The following is an 18,384-nucleotide window of genomic DNA, read 5'->3' as shown; positions in this document are numbered from 1 at the left end:
CCAGCAGAACAAGGCTCCCTCCAGGAAGCTCAAAAGCTAAAACACAAAAAATACACATAAAAAAAAGAAAATAGAAAGCCATACTAAGCCCCAACTGCACCGAGTGATCTCCCCCTCGCAAAGCATCTCCTACCTTCTCCACAAAGCCCTGCTCATCCCCAGAGTCCCATAGAAGAGGGAGAGTGGCTGTGGGGGTATCAGAGGGGCAAATAAATATTAACTTCTGCATTAATGGTTGGTTAGTTAAAAATCCCTACTGACCAAAGGACCCATCACACCATGGGCATAGCTCAGAGCAAGCTGCCCCCACTCCCAGTTGCACCAAGCCGTAATCTGGCATTGCCAGCCCTCAGGAAACGCTCTGGCAGTGCTACTTTCCCCTGTAACCTGCGGGAGGTGGAAGAAATTTTGGAGAAGGTGGGAGAAACGTTCATGCAGAGCAGCCCGCAGCTTTTCCCTGTGCTATGGCAATGCTTCTCCTGGGTCCGCGATCCTGGTGGATGCAGAGAACCAGGGCTGTGCATGAAGCTGCAGTGAAATGTGTTTAATGTTCTCCAACCTTTGCCCACTTTGATCCATGGCCAAGTTCCTCCTATTGAACCCTGGAGCTGGGCAAAGGTAGGAGAAGCTGGGTGTAGCCACACGCTTCCTGCAGCTCAGGTGAGGGATTTCTGTCTCTGTGGGGCTCCTGGTAGGGGAAATCTTTGGGGGGTCACCTGCTCTGCCCCGCAGCCTGTGAGGAGCACTGGCACTGCCCAAGGCGTTGCTGGCTGGGCTCATGCAACTCATGTTTGACTGACCCCATGCCTTCCTCCCATAGTGCCTGTAAGCCGCTGGGCCTCTTTCTTCTCTTTCAGCTTCTTCCTGAATAATCTTCCTGAACTTCTACCCCATCTTTATTCCAAATCTTCTTCCCCATCTTCTTCAATTCCTTCTTCATCTCCTTCTCCATCTCCTTCCCCAAATTCCGCCCCCTATCCCCCATCCAGTCTTCTCCCCCCTCACCTACTTTTCCAGTCTTCTTCTCTCATCTCTTACCCATTTTTTACTAATCTTCTTCCCCATTTCCTCCATCATCTCCTTCTCAGTCTCCTTTCTCTCTCTCCTTTCCCCAACTCCTTCCCCCCTCCCCTTCTCCAGCACAGATGTGCTTCCTATCTGGCTGCAACCACCCCAGTTTTGCCTTCCAATGGAGGACCCTCCTGGCTCATCTCGTGGCTCTGCACCTCCTCCATCTGGGATCAGGTAGGGGTCCTGTGGGGCTGCTGTGCCGGCCACAGCTGTTGCTGTGGGGTGGGGGAGCGGCCATGGGGCAGGGAGGACCCAAGCCCAGCACCCACACACACTTGGGTTTCACTTTCACTTTGGCTGTATCATGAAAGACGCCATTCTGGGTAGAATTTCTGTCTCTTCTCCACCTCCACCACACGCTGTCAGTGGGCTCCCACCCACACAAGTCCTTCCCCGCTCCCTCCTGCTCCCTCTCCAGTGCTGTTACATGGGATGGAACACACACCAACTCACCCTGTGCTGCTCCATGCCCCCACATTCACACAGCCACCATCTCACCGGCTCTCCGTGCCCTTCTCATTGCCCAGCCCAGCTCACAGTGGTGGCACCGAGCCTCCCTGTCACTGCTGTCGTGGGACAGGACGTCGTGCTGCGCTGCTACTTGTCCCCTTGCAAGGATGCTTGGAGCTCAGATATCAGATGGATCCAGCACCAGTCCTCTGGCCTTGTGCACCACTACCAAAATGGGGTGGATCTGGAGCAGATGGAGGAGTATAAAGGGAGGACAGAACTGCTGAGGGATGGTCTCTCTGATGGAAACCTGGATCTGCGCATCACTGCTGTGAGCTCCTCTGATAGTGGCTCCTACAGCTGTGCTGTGGAAGATGGTGATGGCTATGCAGAAGCTGTGGTGAACCTGGAGGTGTCAGGTCAGTGGCTGGGGTGACGCCTCCAGATGTTGCTGGGTTTGTGTGTCCCACCTCCCCTCTGTCCATCCTCATCCTCATGTCCATGCATGGAGAGCTGAAGGACTGTAGCCTTTGAAAGAGGTCTAGGCTGAATTGTTCCAGGAGATGCTGGAGTTGTAGTGGGCACACGGTGTGATTTGGGGATGGATCTGCATGGATGAGGTGGTTGGGTTGGGATTCCATGATGGGTTTCTTCATGTCTCAGTGGCAGTGGGCACAGAATGCTGAGCAGCTCCTCCACCTGTGCCAAGCTGGGCACGCTGCCTTTGTGTGTCACTGCTCCCTAGTTGCTGCCCCTTCGCGTTCTGTGATCTCCCAAGTCTGAGTCTTGATTTTCCACATATTGGAGTGGAAAAGAAACCCTTATCCTGATGTTTTTTACAGATCCCTTTTCCAAGATTGTTCATCCCTGGAAGGTGGCTCTGGGTGTGGTTGTCACACTTCTGGTTGGGTTATTTGTTGTCATCATTGTTTTTCTCCATAGAAAGCGAGGTGAGATGAGAGTGGTGGGGATGGAGAGCGGGGACGTGCTGTAATGGGACAGGGATGGTCGGTGTCATGCTGAGCTCTGCCTCACAGATGTACACAGTAGGAAGAAGAGAGATTTTACTGGGATTCCCAGTAAATGTTAAATAACGTTTGCTGTTCCTTTTGGAATGAAGGCAGAGTTAAAAATAAAGGGGTGTGGGAGGGAAGATAGGAACGTGGCTGGAGTGTGGGGCAGGTGGAAAGGTCCAGACCCACTGGAGTCGTCCCCACAAACCAAGCTGCTCTGCTGACCACCTCTTCCTCTGCTTTGTTTTCCAGCGGCACAGAGCAGAGAGCTGAGTGAGTCCTTCCAGCCCCTCCCACCACCAAAGTCCCTTTAATGGAACTGATAGAAGACTGCAGAGTATTGGGTTTATGCTGTGTGCTGGGGCTATGGGATCTTTGGGGCCTTGGCATGTGCTGGGTTCATGGGATGCAGTTGGGTTGTGGGATGTGTCAATCCTGACTGCTTCACTTGCAAAACTCTTGCCCAATCATTTCCTTCGTATTGGTTTAATCACATCTTGGTACCAAAGTGGTCATTGGCTACTTCCCAGAACAAAAAGATTTGGGGTCTGGGTTATGGGAATATCCATGGGATGAGAAGGTGTTCTTTCTGACCATGCATTTCTTTTGCTCCTGTTTTTCAGAGAGAAAAGATGCAGCACTGGGTAAGTCTCCTTCCCCAAAATTAGAGAATTCATGGTCTCCCCATGGCATCAGCCATGGGATGAGCAGCTCTCCCCTCTAACCGTGCACTGCTCTGCTCTTTCTTTTCCAGCGCTACTAGTTGAGATATCAGGTGACTCTCCCACAACATTTTTTTTTTTAAATGCTCTGCCTGTGGGAGCTGTAGGATAACATGTTCCCACCATCACGCACTGTTTCTGCTTTTCCTCCGCAGGTTTACGTGCTGCTGATCTGAGTAAGTTTCCCTTCCTACACAGAAGGAATTTGGGGTCTTCCCATGGGATCAGCAATGGGATGATCATCTGACCCTTCTCATCATGCATTTCTTACTCATTTTGTACACAGAGAAACAAGCAAAAAAACTGGGTGAGTTTTCCCACTGAAATTTTTAAGTTCTTCTGTGTGAGCTGTGGGGTGAGATGTTCCTCTCATCATCCACTGTTTCTGCATTTCCTTTGCAGATTCAAGTGCTGCAGATCTGAGTAAGTCTCCCTCCTAATACTGAAGGAATTTGGGGTCTTCCCATGGGATTAGCCATGGGAAGATAATCCAACACTTCTCATCATGAGTTTCCTATTTGTTTATTTTGCAGAGAAACAAATTGGAAAATTGGGTGAGTCCTCCCTCCCAATTAAAAAAAAAGTGGGTCTGTCTGTGTGCTGTGGGATGAGATGTTCCCCTCATCATGCACTGATTTTCTCTTCCTTTTCCAGTGGGAAGAACTGAAGAATTGAGTGAGTTTTCTTTCCCAAACCAAAAAACTGCAGGCCTTCCCATGGGATGACACGCTGTCCCACTTCATCATGCGGTGCTTTCTCTTTCTTTTTTTGCAGAGAAACAGAATTCACAGTTAGGTAAGTTGCAGCCAATTTGGGGTGTTCTCAAGGGACTGCGAATGGGATGAATAAACACCACTGACCATGCACTGCTTTCTCTTTCTTTTCCAAACCATCACCATGAAGACACAGGTGAGTGAGTCACCAACCCAAATTAAAAGCACTGGGGTCTTCCTGTGAGAGTGATGGGATGAGATGTTCCACCCATCTCACACTTTCTGCTTTTCCTTTGCAGATTTCAGCGCTGGAAATCTGAGTAAGTCTCCTCCGTACACTGAACGAATTTGGGGTCTTCCCATGGGATCAGATGGGATGATCATCTGACCCCTCTCATCATGCATTTCTCATTTGCTTCTTTTGTAGAGAAACTAAGTGAAAAACTGGGTGAGTCCTCCCTCCAAAATCAAAAAGAGAAAAGGGGTTCTGCCTGTGTGAGCTGTGGATGAGACATTCCTCTCATCATTCACTGTTTCTGCTTTTCTTTTGCAGATTCAAGTGCTGCAGATCTGAGTAAGTCTCTCTCCTTGCACTGAAGGAATTTGAGGTACTGCCATGGGATCAGCCATGGGATGAAAATCTGACCCCTGTCATCATGCATTTCTTATTTTTTTTCTTCTGCAGAGGAACAAGTTGCAAAACTGGGTGAGTGCTCCATCCCAAAGTAAAAACAAAGGGATGAGATGTTCTTCCCATCATGCGGTGCTTTTCTTTTTCTTTTCCAGTGAAACAAATTGAAGAAATGGGTGAGTTTTCTTCCCCAAACCAAAGGAATGTGGGGTTTCCCATGGGATGACAAGCTGTCCCACCTCATCACACAGTGCTTTTTCTTTCTTTTTTGCAGAGAAGGAGAATTCAGAGCTGAGTAAGTTGCAGTCACTAATGTGAGAGAATTTGGGGTCTTCCCAAGGGACTACAAATCAGATGAGATATCCCCACTGACCATCACTGCTTTTCTCTTTGTTTGCCAGAGGAACGCTGTGAGAAGATGGGTGAGTCTCCTCTCCCAAAGTTACAATGCTAAGGTCTTCCTGTGGGAGCTGTGGATGAGATGTTCCTCTCATTAAATACTGTTTCTGCTTTTCCTTTGAAGGTTTACGTGCTGCAGATCTGAGTAAGTGTCCCTCCCTACACTGAACAAATTTAGAGTCATCCCATGGGATCAGCCATGGCATGATAATCTCACCCTACTCATCATCAATTCTGATGTGTTTCCTTAGCCAAGGAGCTAGGTGCAGAATCGGGTGAGTCACCCCTCACAAATAAAATAGAAATCCCCTCTGACCATGCACTTATTTTATCTATCTTTTCCTTTTCCAGACATACATTATGAAGAGTCAGGTGAGTCTCCATTCCCAAATTAAATCCGCTGGGGTCTTCCTCTGTGAGCTATGGGACAAGAGGTTTCTCTCATCATGCACTGCCTTTCCCTTTTTTCCTTCATCTTCTTCTTTTTTTTTTTTTTTCCAGTAGAACAAACAAAACAAGTGGGTGAGTTTTTTTCTCTGAAAAAAAAAAGAAGGGAATATATGGTTTTGCATGGGATGACAAGCTGCCCCACCTCATCATGCATTGCTTTTCTCTTTCTTTTCCAGAAGAACACAACGCAGGAATATGTGAGTATTCACATCCAAATAAAAAACGCTGGGAACTCCCTGTGTGAGCTGTGACATGAGATGATCCTCTCATCACACACTGGTTCTGCTTTTCCTTTGTAGATTCACATGATGCAGATCTGAGTAAGTCTCCCTCCCTACACTGAAGGAATGTGGGGGTCTTCCCACAGGATCAGCCACGGGATGACCATCTGATCCCTCTCATCACGTGTTTCCTATTTGTTTCTCTAGCAGAAAAACAAGCTGCAGAACCAGGTGAGTCCACCCTCCCAAATTAAAAGTAACACACAAGGGGTAAGCCTGTGTGAGCTGTGAGATGAGCTGTTGTTCGCCTCATCATGCATTGATTTTCTTTTTTCTTTCCAGGGGAACAAACTGAAGAAGAGGGTGAGTCTTCATCCCCACACCCACGGAATACGGGGTTTCCCATGGGACGACGAGCTGTCCCACCTCATCATACAGTGCTTTTTCTTTCTTTTTTGCAGAGACACCGAAATCACTGCTGAGTAAGTTGCAGTCACTAAACTGAGGGAATTTGGAGTCTTCATAAAGGACTACAAATCGGATGAAAAATCCCTTCTGACAAGCACTGCTTTCCTCTTTCTTTTGCAGAAGAACACAGCACAGGAATACGTGAGTATTCACATCCAAATAAAAAACACTGGGAACTCCCTGTGTGAGCTGTGACATGAGATGATCCTCTCATCACGCACTGGTTCTGCTTCTCCTTTGTAGATTCAAGTGGTGCAGATCTGAGTAAGTCTCCCTCCCTACACTGAATGAATTTAGAGTCATCCCATGGGATCAGCCATGGCATGATAATCTCACCCTACTCATCATCAATTCTGATGTGTTTCCTTAGCCAAGGAGCTAGGTGCAGAATCGGGTGAGTCAACCCTCACAAATAAAATAGAAATCCCCTCTGACCATGCACTTATTTTATCTATCTTTTCCAGACATACATTATGAAGAGTCAGGTGAGTCTCCATTCCCAAATTAAATCCGCTGAGGTCTTCCTCTGTGAGCTATGGGACAAGAGGTTTCTCTCATCATGCACTGCCTTTCCCTTTTTTCCTTCATCTTCTTCTTTTTTTTTTTTTTTTTCCCCAGTAGAACAAACAAAACAAGTGGGTGAGTTTTTTTCTCTGAAAAAAAAAAAGAAGGGAATATATGGTTTTGCATGGGATGACAAGCTGCCCCACCTCATCATGCATTGCTTTTCTCTTTCTTTTCCAGAAGAACACAGCGCAGGAATATGTGAGTATTCACATCCAAATAAAAAACGCTGGGAACTCCCTGTGTGAGCTGTGACATGAGATGATCCTCTCATCACGCACTGGTTCTGCTTTTCCTTTGTAGATTCACATGGTGCAGATCTGAGTAAGTCTCCCTCCCTACAATGAAGGAGAGTGGGGGTCTTCCCACAGGATCAGCCACGGGATGACCATCTGATCCCTCTCATCACGTGTTTCCTATTTGTTTCTCTAGCAGAAAAACAAGCTGCAGAACCAGGTGAGTCCACCCTCCCAAATTAAAAGTAACACACAAGGGGTAAGCCTGTGCGAGCTGTGAGATGAGCTGTTGTTCACCTCATCATGCATTGATTTTCTTTTTTCTTTCCAGGGGAACAAACTGAAGAAGAGGGTGAGTCTTCATCCCCAAGCCCACAGAATACAGGGTTTCCCATGGGACGACGAGCTGTCCCACCTCATCATACAGTGCTTTTTCTTTCTTTTTTGCAGAGACACGGAAACCACTGCTGAGTAAGTTGCAGTCACTAAACTGAGGGAATTTGGAGTCTTCATAAAGGACTACAAATTGGATGAAAAATCCCCCCTGACAAGCACTGCTTTTCTCTTTCTATTGCAGGGAGTCAGTATGAACAGACACGTGAGTCTTCCATCTCAAATAAAAAATGTTGGAGTCTTTCTGTGTGAGCTGTGACATGAGATGTTCCTCTCACCACGCTTTACTTTTCTTTTTCTTTTCCAGTGGAATGAATTGAAACACTGGGTGAGTCTTCCCCAAACCAAAGGAACTGGGGGTTTCCCATGGGATGACAAGTTGTCCCACCTCTGCATCTGTTGCTTTTCTCTTTCTTTTCCAGAAAAACCATTTGAAGAATCAGACTGAGAGATGAACTGCACGGCGCAATAACCACAGGAGTTAAGCATCAGAGATTACAGATTGCACAGGATACCAAAACCACAATAACTCCAAGCAAGCAAGGAAATCCACAATGAAACAAGTGGAGCCAGCAGTGTTTTATTGAGAACATTGTAGTTCTGTGAGCCAAAGCTGTCTGAACTGAGGATATGTGACCTCTAACTCAAATCCAATTGGAAGAAAGAAAACATAGAAAGGGAAATAATGGGTGGAGATGGAGTGCCTAGAAAAGATATAAACATTTTGGGAAATTGTCTGATCATGTATCAGGATTTGTGGAAATTCAACAAATATGTAATGCTTTTGAAAATATAAGAATGCACACAGAAGCAAGGGGAGAAAGCTGCTTTTGGTGTTCTGTTCTCTGTTACAAAATAATAAAGCTTACCTGCTGATGGTAATCGATCATTGGTTGTTATCAGTTATTGGGGCTTTGGTTCCATGGAACAGGCTGAGTCTTCATCCCGAAACCAAAGAAACGTGGGCTTATAGGATAACAAGCCGACCCTCATCACGCATTGCTATTGCAGCAGAACAAGGCTCCCTCTAGGAAGCTAAAACAGAAAAAAAAAAAAAAAAAAACAAGTTAACAGGCATAAAATACACAAGAACAAGAAAAGAAAAAAGAATACTTCAAAAAAATCTATAAAAATAAGAGAATAAATAACAATACTTCAAAAAAAGTTACAGTTACAAAGAGAAATAATAATATTAGCTTAAAAAGCCCCCCACCAACCTATCTGAATGGAGGGGGGGACAGCAATGGATGGCATTTGTGTCCCTTTGCAGCTCACACAGGCGCTGAGATTCATCCCAACACTTCAGAGCTGAATCTGTGGGCCTCACAGAGAGGAGGGGACCCGGCACAGAACTCACAGAGCGACTGAGGGGAGCGGAGCAGACGTTGTGCTGAGGGAAGATGGGAAGCTGAGAAAACCGCTGAAGGTTTGATGTAGGCGGAGCAGCGGTATTTAAGGCGGGATCACAATAATTTTACGGGAATATAACAGTATTTACGGTACGCAGCACACCCTGAGCGAGAAGAGCAGTGATTTTTGACGGGGAGGACCCTAAAGCTGTCGGCAGTGCTCGGACCGCCCCTGTGGGAGGGTCACAAAATGGCGCCGTCGCGGAGTGATGACTCAAAATGGCGGCGGCGGGCGGGAAAGGGCGTGGTGGCTCCGTCCCCTTTACGCTAAGCCCCGCCCATCCCGGCCGTTGTTGGCGGCCGGTGAGCGCCACGTGACTTCTCTCCTATCGGCGGGGGAGGAGGCGTCGCGCCGATTGGTGGGTGGAGAAAGGTGGGCGGGACTGAGTGAGGAAGGGATTGCGACGATTGGATGAGGGGCAGCCAATGGGGGCGCCGCGCTGAGGAGTTTGAAGGAAGGCGCGCAATGGCGGCTGTAGGGTCCGGCGGGAGCGGCGGTTCCGCGATGGGAATGGCGGTGGTTGCGCCGCTTCCTGTCCCTACCGCCACCTCGCGGCTCCCAGTCCGCAGAGTTGCGGCCAAGCGGGCGGCTCCCGGCCCTCAACCGGCGGCTCCCGAGCAGGTACGGTCCACTTCCCCTCCCTGTAGCTTGTTGTGCTTCTCCAGACCTGGCGTTACCTCAGCTCTGCCCCACAGAAACGCGCCCGCTCCGGCATCGCCTCATCGCAGCCACCAGGCCGAGCCCCGCTGCGGGCATTGAGCGTTCCGGGGCCAGGTAACGGGGCGGGGAGGGCGGCCGGCTGGCCGGTCGCTGTGTGGGCACCGGGGATGCAGCGCTTGTTCTCCCCCAGGGCCTCCGCGTAAAGCCGCGACGGTGACCGCCGCCCCGAGGGCTGGGAAGGGGAACTGTGGGGCAGCCCCGGTCCCTACGGCGGCTCCCGTCGGAGGCGCACAGCGTCGTCGAGCGGCGTGGGATTTGAAGGGACAATTGAACGATGTGCGGGCAGCCCTGGGGAATCAAAAGGAGAAAGCGCAGAGGTTGGATGGGGAGAACAGAGAGCTCCGGGAGCAGCTGCGGGAGCTGCAGGAGGCGCTGCGGGAACGGGAGAGGCGTGTGGAGGAGTTGGATGGATGCGTGAGGTGGGAGGGGTTGGGGGTGAATTGGGCGTGGGGCTGAGGGTGGTCTTGGGGGGGAGCTGGGGCTGGGGGGGCTTTGGATTGGGGCTTAGGGGGAGGGCTGGGGCTGGGGAGGCTTTGGAGGGGGGCTTGGGGGGAGGGCTGGGGGGGCTTTGGAGGGGGGCCTGCGGGGAGGGCTGGGGGGGCTTTGGAGGGGGGCCTGCGGGGAGGGCTGGGGGGGCTTTGGAGGGGGGGCCTGCGGGGAGGGCTGGGGGGGCTTTGGAGGGGGGGCCTGCGGGGAGGGCTGGGGCTGGGGGGGCTTTGGTTTTGAGGTGTTGGTACCATAATGTGGTGCTGGAATGGGCTTCTTGCAGCACATTGGGTACAGAGCTGGAAAAATACCGCCAGGAATCGGAGCTGCGGGGCCGGCAGTTGAAGGAGCTGCAGGAGGCAGGCAGGGAGCTGTCAGCACGGCTGGAGGCTGCTGAGGTGGGGAACGGAATCACACAGAACGGCTGTGGTTGGAAGGGAGCTCAAGGATCACGAAGCTCCAACCCCCCCACCACAGGCAGGGCTGCCAACCTCCACGTTTAACACCAAACCAGGCTGCCCAGGGCCCCATCCAACCTGTCCTTGAACACCTCCAGGGATGGACAGGGCTCCACAGCCTCTCTGGGCAACTGTTCCAGCACCTCACCACTCATAGCAAAGACATCCCCCCCGACATCCAACCTAAATCTGCCCTCCTTCAACTTCATACCATTTCCCCTTGTCCTGCTGTTATCTGCCCTTTCAAAGAGTTGACTCCCCTGCTGTTTATAGGCTCCCTATAGGTACTGAGTTCACCCCACAACTTCTTTTCTCCAGGCTGAACAAGCCCATCTCCCTCAGCCTGTCTTTGCAGAGGTGCTCAGCCCTCTGATCATTTTCTGACCCTCCTCTGGACCTTCTCCAACAGCTCCGCATCCTCCTTGTGTTGGGTCGCAGAAGGACAAAGTAAAGAGGGCCGATCCCCTCCCTGTCTCACTGCCCATCCTCTTCTGATGGAGCTGCAGGAGCAGCCTCACAACCTCCCACCCAAATCCTTCCATGCTGGGTTCAGCCCTTCCTCACTCATGCCACCTCCTCTTCCTCAGCCCTCTGATTGTTTTCTGACCCTCCTCTGGACCCTCTCCAACAGCTCCAAGCCTTGTGTTGGGACACAGAACTCCAGATGTTTCCTCACAAGGGCAAAATAAAGAGGGCCGATCCCCCTCCCTGTCCCTACTGCCCACCCTCTTCCGATGGAGCCCCTCTCCAAGCTACAGGAGCAGCCTCACAACCTTAACCACCTTCCACGCCGGGTTCAGCCCTTCCCCACCCATCCCAACTCCTCCCCTCCCCTCCTGCAGGTCGAACAGCTCCTCCAGCCTGGCCGTGGCTCTGGGCAGCCTGGTGGTTGGTGACCCTGTGCACAGCAGGGGGGTTGAAACCAGACGATCATCGTGGTCCTTTTCAACCCAAACCATAGGATTCTCCCCTTCCCCCCAGGCTCAGCTCCACCAGACCAAGGCTGCGTTGGCTCAGAGCGACTCAGAGGCAGCGGAGCTGCGGCTGAGGGTTGAATCTCAGGCGAGGCGGCTGCGGGAGCAGGAGGAGCTTTACGAGGCAGAGGTGGCAGAGCTGAGAGCCCAAAACCAAACCCAGTCGCAGCGCCTGCAGGAGAAGGAGGAGCAGCAGCACGTGCTGGAGATGGAGCGCCGCCGCCTGCACAACCTGGTGCAGGAGCTCAAGGTGTCAACACGGGGAAAACGGATTTTATACTGAAAAAAAACAAACAAAAAAACCCCCCAAATCTTGCAGTTTTTAAGGCTCTCTTCCCTCACCCAGGGGAACATCCGTGTGTTTTGCCGTGTGAGGCCTCTGCTGGCTGCTGAGAAGGAGACGCAGAAGGGCATGGAGCACCTCCACTTCCCCCCCCAGGACAACAAGACGCTGGTGCTGCTCCGGGAGGAGGAGGTGAACGTTTTAGGGTGGATTCCTCCATTTTCAGACCCAAAGTTCCCCCTTTTTCTGTCCCCATAACGACCCCATTTCCCTCCCCCAGTCCCACATCGGCCGTGAGCGCAAAGATGACCTCAAATACGACTTCAGCTTCGACCGCGTCTTCCAGCCCAGCGCCTCCCAGGAGGAGGTGTTTGAGGAGATCTCACTGCTGGTGCAGGTGATGGCGGTGTCCCATCTCCCCCTTTCTGCCCTCCTTCTGCCCCAAATGCTCCTTTTTTTTACCCCCCAAACCTCCCCTTTTTGCCCCCTTTTTACCCCCAATCCCCATTCTTTATTCCTCACTTCCCCTTTTCTGCCACTAACCCCCCCTTTTTACTCTCAATCCCCCTTTCTATCACCAGACCCCCCCTTTCTGCACCCCAAACCCTTTTTACTCCCAAATCCCCCCTTTCTGTCCCCCAAGCCTCATTTTTTACCCTCTATCTCTACCTTCCTTCTCCCAAATCCATACTTTTTATCCCCAAATTCCCTTTCTGCCCCCAAACACTCCTTTTTACTCCCTTTTTGCCCCCTTTCTACCCCCTAATCCATACTTTTTACCTCCAACCCCCCTTTCTACCCCCAAATTCCCCCTTTCTGCCCCGAAACACTCATTTTTACTCCCTTTTTTCCCCCTTTCTGCCTCAAACAATCCTTTTTTTTTTTTTTACCCTCCAAACCTCCCCTTTTTACCCCCAATCCCCATTCTTTATTCCTCACTCCCTACTTTCTGCCTCTAACCCTCCCTTTTTACCCCCAACCCCCCTTTCTACCCCCAAATTCCCCCTTTCTGCCCCGAAACACTCCTTTTTACTCCCTTTTTGCCCCCTTTCTGCCCCCTCACTCCCCTTTCTGCCTCAAACACTTTTTTACCCTCCCAAACCTCCCCATTTTACTCCCAAATCCCCCCTTTTCTGCCCCCCAATCCTCTTTTTATCCCTCAAGCCCCCTTTTTATCTCCCAAAACCCTCCCTTCTGCCCCCCAACCCCTCATTTTACCTCCCCAAACGACCCCATTTCCCCACTTCTCCCCCCACAGTCAGCACTCGATGGTTATCACGTCTGCATCTTCGCTTACGGGCAGACGGGCAGCGGCAAAACCTACACTATGGAGGGGCCAGATGCTTTGGACCCCGAGAGGAGGGGGATGATCCCCAGAGCAGTGCACCGGGTCTTCCAGGGAGCACAGGAGCTGGCAGAGAAAGGCTGGCAGGTGAGACTCACCACGGGAGGGGAGGTTATTTGAGGGGGGGGTTGGTGCTTTTTTGACCCCTCCTGCAGTATCGTTTCAGCGCCAGTTTCCTGGAGATCTACAACGAATCCCTGCGGGATCTGCTGGGCGCTCGGGCGGAGCGTGGGGAGCTGGAGATCCGCAGGGTCAGCTCAACCAGCGAGGAGCTGCACGTCCCCAACCTGCGCTGCGTCCCCGTGGCCTCCGAGGACGAGGTGAATGACAGAAACCTGCTTTTATATCATAGAATCACAAGACTGGAAAGGACCTGCAGCATCATCCACTCCCACCCTCCCCCATTTCCCCTTGCTGAGCACTAAACCACCTCGTAGCTCCTCATCCAGCCTCCTGCACGTTGCCAGGGTGACTCCAGCACCTCCCCGCTCAGCCATTCCAGCGCCTGGCCGCTCTCTGAGACCAAAAGTTCTTCCTTCTGTCCAACCCGAACCTCCTCTGGTACTGAGGCCTCCTCTGAGGCCGTTCCCTCGGCTCCTGTTTGTTGCTGGGAGCGGAGGCCGAACCCCTCCTCGCCACAGCCTCCCTTCAGGAAGCCGCAGGGGCGCTCAGCTCTCCCCTCAGCCTCCTCTCCTCCAGCCTGAACCACCCCAGCAGCTCCCCATAAGACCCCGTGGTGCTGCAGACCCCCCCCCCCCCAGCTTCCTCCTCCTTGTGGGGCCTCCACGTCTTTTTTGTTGTTGTTGTCGTGAGGGCATCAACCACCACCCCCAAATCCCCCTCCCCCCCACAGCCCCTCCCCACTGCCTCCCCCCTCCTTCCCACAGCCCTGCAGTGTTATGATGCCAAAGTGCAGCACTTGGCCTCGTTCAGCCTCATCCCCTTCCCCTCACCCCTTCCCCTCGTCCCCTGAAGGCCTCCCCGCCCCCAGGCAGATCCCCACCACCCCCAGTTTGGTGCACCCCGCAAACCGAGGCTGCTCTCAATGCCCTCCTTGGTTCATCCACAAAGATGTCACACAAGAGGGGTCCCAGCCCCGACCCCTGGAGGCACCTCGGGATGAGCCGCCAGCTGGATTGGCTCCGCGAAGCTGGGCACCCGCAGCAGGGCTCCCAGCCCCGTGAAACCCCATGACACCCACCCCAAAACACTCCAAACCCTCAAGAACCCCTCAACCCCCCCATAAAATCCCACAAAATTCCATAACTCCCCTCAAAATCCCATCAAATCTTCCTCCAAAAAACAAGAAACCTCATAAAACCCCATAAAACACCCCCAAAACCTCACGAGATCCACCACAAAACCCCATGAAATTCCTCCAACCCCTCCATGAAATCCCAAGAAACTCCAAAAAACACATGAAATCCCACAAACCGCCCAAGAAACCCCATAAAATCCTTCCAAATCCCATGAAATCCCCTCCTCCCTCCCCAAGAAAAACAAGAACTCCATAAAATCCCATAAAACACCCCCAAAACATCACGGGATCCACCACAAAACCCCATGAAATCCCTCCAACCCCCCCGAAACTCAAAAAAAAAAAACCCATGAAATCCCACAAACTGCCCAAGAAATCCCATAAAATCCTTCCAAATCCCATTAAATCCCCCCCCAACAAACCAAGAACCCCATAAACACCCCCAAAACATCACGAGATCCACCACAAAACCCCATGAAATCCCTCCAACCCCCCATGAAATCCCACAAAACTCCAAAAAAAGACATGAAAGCCCGCAAACCACCCAAGAAATCCCATAAAATCCTTCCAAATCCTATGAAATTCCCCCCAGAAAAACAAGAACCCCATAAAATCCCATAAATACCCCCAAAACGTCACGAGATCCACCACAAAACCCCATGAAATCCCTCCAAACCTCCCACAAAACTCCAAAAACCCATGAAATCCCACAAACCACCCAAGAAATCCCATAAAATCCTTCCAAATCCCCCCCCAACAAACCAAGAACCCCATAAAACACCCCCAAAACATCACGAGATCCACCACAAAACCCCATGAAATCCCTCCAACCCCCCCATTTGGATGCCCCGAATCTCAGCATTTTCACCTCAAAACCACCCGAGGCGGTGCTGGGATGGAGGCTGGACACCAGAGGGCATCACGGCCTCCCTGATTTATTTTTCCCACCCCCCCCCAGGTGCTGCAGTTGCTTCAGACGGCTGCTGCCAACCGCTCGGTGGCCCGGACGGCCCTCAACGACCACTCGTCCCGCAGCCACAGCATCTTCCAGCTCCGCATCCACGGCACCAACGCTGCCCGCGAGCTGCGCTGCAGCTGTGAGTGGGGATGGGGCTCCTCTCTACCCCCCCCCCTCCCTCCCCCCCCCACGCTTTTGGGGCTCTCCTCCTCACTTTTCGAGCCTTTCCCTCCTCCTTGGGGCACCCACCCCTCCCCCTTTTTGAGCCTCTCCATCCTCCTTGGGGTTCCCACCCCCCCCTTTTTGAGCCTCTTCATCCTCCTTGGGGCTCCCACACCCCCTTTTTGAGCCTCTCCATTCTCCTTAGGGCTCCTACCCCCACACTTTTTGAGCCTCCCCCTCCTCCTTGGGGCGCCCACCCCCCTCCTTTTTGGGTTTCTCCTTCCTCCTTAGGGCTTCCACCCACCCACTCCCCCTTTTTGAGCCTCTCCATCCTCCTTGGGGCTCCCACCCCCCTTTTTTGGGCTTCTCCTTCCTCCTTGAGGCTCCCACCCCCCCTTTTTGAGCCTCTCCATTCTCCTTAGGGCTCCTACCCCCCCCTTTTTTGAGCCTCTCCCTCCTCCTTGGGTCTCCCACCCCTCTTTTTTTGGGCTTCTCCTTCCTCCTTAGGGCTCCCACCGCCCTTTTTTGGGCTTCTCCTTCCTCCTTGGGGTTCTCCTCCTCTTCCTCTCTCCATTTTGGGACTTTCCTCCCCACTTTTTGAGCCTCTCCATTCTCCTTAGGGCTCCCACCCCCCTCTTTTTGGGCTTCTTGTGGCTCTCCTCCCCCTCCCTTCTTTTTTGGGGCTCTCCTCCCACTTTTTGAGCCTCTCCATCCTCCTTGGGGCTCCCATCCCCCCCTTTTTGGGCTTCTCCTTCCTCCTTAAGGCTCCCACTCCCCCCTTTTTTGGGCTTCTCTTTGGGGCTCTCCTGCCCTCCCCCTCTCCTTCCTCTCCTTTTTGGGGCTCTCCTCCCTTCCCCCTCTCCTTTTTGGGGCTCCCACTCCCCTTTTTGAGCCTCTCCCTCCTCTTGGGGCTCCCACCCCCCTTTTTTGAGCTTCTTCTTCCTCCTTGAGGTTCCCACCCCCCTTTTTGGGCTTCTCCTTTCTCCATGGGGCTCTCCTCCCTTCCCCCTCTCCTTTTTGGGGCTCCCTCCCTCCTTTTTGGGCTTCTCCCTCGTCCTTGGGCCTCTCCTCCCACCTCTCCTCCTTTTTAGTCCTCTCCTTTCCCCTTCGCCTCTCCCCATCATTTTTATGGCTCTTCCAACTCCATCCTCCTCCTTTCAGAGCCCTTCTTATCCCTTCTAGGGCTCCTCCAACCCCTTTTTGGGGTCCCTACACCCCCATTCCACGGCTCCTCATGGCTCCTTCCCCCTCATCCTCCTCCTCAGGTTCCCTTCTTCCTTTTGGGGTCACTCTGACCCCGTTCCCCTTCCTCAGGACTCTTCCATCCCCACTCTCACTTCTGTCTCCTTCTGCCCTTTTTCTGGATCCCTCCACCCCCTTTCTTTTTCCTTCCTTTTGGGGCTCCTTTTTTGGGCCCCTGGACCCCTTTCCTCTCCCTCCTTTTGGGGTCGCTTCCTTTTGGCTTCACCTTTCCAAGGCTCCTTCAGCTCTCTATTTATGGCTCCTTGGTGGGGTTCCCTTCACCCCCAAAAGGACAAATCGGAGTCCTCCCTTTGGGATTTGCACTGAGGGGGTTCCTTTGACCCCATTCTTTTTTGGGGGGGCTTTCTTTGATCCCACCAAGCTTCCTCTTTTTAGAGGAGCTCCCATTTGAGGGCTGCTCTCCTTTAGAGGGTTCCCACTTTGGAGGAGGGGAGCGGATTCCTTTGACCCCATTCTTTCCTTTGGAGCTTTCTTTGATCCCACTGGGGTTCCTGGGGTGGGGTTGGGGGGGGGTCTCCTTTTGAGGTCTGACCCCCTTTGTGCCCCCATTTCCCCCCCCCAGCCGTGCTCAGCCTGGTGGACCTGGCGGGCAGCGAACGTTTGGACAAATCTCAGTCGCAGGGGAAGCGGCTCCGTGAGACTCAGTCCATCAACACCAGCCTGTCCTCCTTGGGGCTGGTCATCATGGCCCTGGCCAAGAAGGTACGGGGGTCCTGACGCCCCCCCCTAGACCCCCCCCCCCCCCACTTTAATCCCACCCCCCAACACTTCTCTTTTGTTGTCGCCCCCCCCCCCCCCTCTCCAGGAGCCCCACATCCCTTATCGTAACAGCAAGCTGACCTACCTGCTGCAGAACTCACTGGGGGGCAACGCCAAGATGTGAGTGGGGGGTCCTGATCTGTGCCCCCATATCCTGTGACCCCCCCCCCCCCAATTTATCCCATCAACTCACACTCATTTCCTGCCCCCCCTTCCCCCCAGGCTGATGTTTGTCAACATTTCCCCCCTGGAGGAGAATTTCTCCGAGTCTCTCAATTCCCTGCGCTTTGCCAGCAAGGTTGGGGGTTCTGGGGGGGCAGGGGGGTTTGGGGGTCTTCGGGGGGGGGGGGGGTCATGGGCGTCGGGAGGGGTCAGGGGTCGAGGGAGGGGGGGGGGGTCTTGGGAGGGGGTCCTCAGGGTCGGGAGGGGGGTGGGGTCATGGGGGGTCTTGGGGGTCATAAGTGGGGAGGGGTCGTGAGGGGGGGTCTTGGTGGGGGAGGAGTCTTCCGGGAGGGGGTCTTGGGGGGGGGTTATGAGGGTGAGATTGGGGGGGGGTCTCATTTTGGGGGGGGGTCTCATTTTGATGTCTGTGTTTGACTTTGTGGGGGTTCAGAGTCTTTGGGGGGGGGCAGATTTGGGGTTACGGGGCAGAATTTGGGGTTCACCTCCTCCCCGCTTTCCTGCAGGTGAACGAGTGCGTGGTGGGCACAGCTCACGCCAACCGGAAGTAGCCCCCCCACCCCTCGCGACACTTCCGGTACCCCCGCAGTTTTTGTATTTTCCCACCACCACCACCACTAATAAAGAATTCCCTGCGGCCGGAGCTGATTGGCTGGGGGCGTCACGTGGGCTGAGGGGGAAAAAATGGCGGCTCCCACAAGGGAAGCACTGTACGGCAATATGGCGCCGCCCAGCGGTGCGACCGCATTTCCGGTCTTGCGCAGTGCGCCGCCAACGGTGAGAGGGACGGACAGCTG

The 18,384-nt window shown here is 53.1% G+C and overlaps 3 protein-coding genes across 5 annotated transcripts; all 3 read left to right on the top strand.

Annotated features, from left to right (window-relative positions):
• Nucleotides 1-622: 622 nt before the first annotated feature.
• On the top strand, nucleotides 623-4,116 carry LOC146543145 (myelin-oligodendrocyte glycoprotein-like). Of its 3 annotated transcripts, none has more exons than XM_085239057.1 (13): nucleotides 623-691; nucleotides 821-1,245; nucleotides 1,599-1,940; nucleotides 2,364-2,471; nucleotides 2,787-2,807; nucleotides 3,158-3,178; nucleotides 3,289-3,309; nucleotides 3,412-3,432; nucleotides 3,543-3,563; nucleotides 3,659-3,679; nucleotides 3,790-3,810; nucleotides 3,911-3,931; nucleotides 4,031-4,116. In XM_085239057.1, exons 2-13 carry the CDS (start codon nucleotides 1,146-1,148, stop codon nucleotides 4,099-4,101), a joined length of 789 nt encoding a protein of 262 aa, XP_085095183.1. In that variant the 5' UTR covers nucleotides 623-691; nucleotides 821-1,145; the 3' UTR covers nucleotides 4,102-4,116. The 3 variants fall into 3 exon arrangements, with proteins under 3 accessions (XP_085095183.1, XP_085095184.1, XP_085095185.1); XM_085239058.1 differs by having other exon boundaries at nucleotides 624-660; nucleotides 1,146-1,245; XM_085239059.1 differs by having other exon boundaries at nucleotides 640-660; nucleotides 1,141-1,245.
• Nucleotides 4,117-4,271: 155 nt separating this feature from the next.
• Nucleotides 4,272-8,217, top strand: LOC100540610 (uncharacterized). Its single transcript, XM_085239070.1, has 28 exons — nucleotides 4,272-4,289; nucleotides 4,397-4,417; nucleotides 4,523-4,543; nucleotides 4,655-4,675; nucleotides 4,756-4,776; nucleotides 4,875-4,895; nucleotides 5,002-5,022; nucleotides 5,124-5,144; nucleotides 5,251-5,274; nucleotides 5,351-5,371; nucleotides 5,501-5,521; nucleotides 5,626-5,646; nucleotides 5,749-5,769; nucleotides 5,878-5,901; nucleotides 6,013-6,033; nucleotides 6,132-6,152; nucleotides 6,259-6,279; nucleotides 6,382-6,402; nucleotides 6,509-6,532; nucleotides 6,603-6,623; nucleotides 6,757-6,777; nucleotides 6,883-6,903; nucleotides 7,006-7,026; nucleotides 7,135-7,158; nucleotides 7,270-7,290; nucleotides 7,389-7,409; nucleotides 7,516-7,536; nucleotides 7,754-8,217. The coding sequence occupies exons 5-28, from the start codon at nucleotides 4,773-4,775 to the stop codon at nucleotides 7,777-7,779; spliced, it is 504 nt and encodes a 167-aa protein (XP_085095196.1). The 5' UTR covers nucleotides 4,272-4,289; nucleotides 4,397-4,417; nucleotides 4,523-4,543; nucleotides 4,655-4,675; nucleotides 4,756-4,772; the 3' UTR covers nucleotides 7,780-8,217.
• A 936-nt stretch (nucleotides 8,218-9,153) lies between these two features.
• On the top strand, nucleotides 9,154-18,230 carry KIFC1 (kinesin family member C1). The gene is made up of 14 exons (XM_085238957.1): nucleotides 9,154-9,362; nucleotides 9,437-9,515; nucleotides 9,592-9,880; nucleotides 10,231-10,345; nucleotides 11,387-11,629; nucleotides 11,726-11,854; nucleotides 11,943-12,059; nucleotides 12,921-13,094; nucleotides 13,163-13,327; nucleotides 15,224-15,362; nucleotides 17,211-17,350; nucleotides 17,454-17,527; nucleotides 17,630-17,705; nucleotides 18,094-18,230. The coding sequence occupies exons 1-14, from the start codon at nucleotides 9,207-9,209 to the stop codon at nucleotides 18,136-18,138; spliced, it is 1,941 nt and encodes a 646-aa protein (XP_085095083.1). The 5' UTR covers nucleotides 9,154-9,206; the 3' UTR covers nucleotides 18,139-18,230.
• The last annotated feature ends 154 nt before the right edge of the window (nucleotides 18,231-18,384 follow it).

This window comes from Meleagris gallopavo, chromosome 18, assembly GCF_905368555.1.
Source record: "Meleagris gallopavo chromosome 18, MGAL_WU_HG_1.1, whole genome shotgun sequence".
Lineage (NCBI taxonomy): Eukaryota > Metazoa > Chordata > Aves > Galliformes > Phasianidae > Meleagris > Meleagris gallopavo.
Note: the sequence above shows the minus strand (reverse complement) of the source record. Positions and strands in the feature narration are given on the sequence as shown.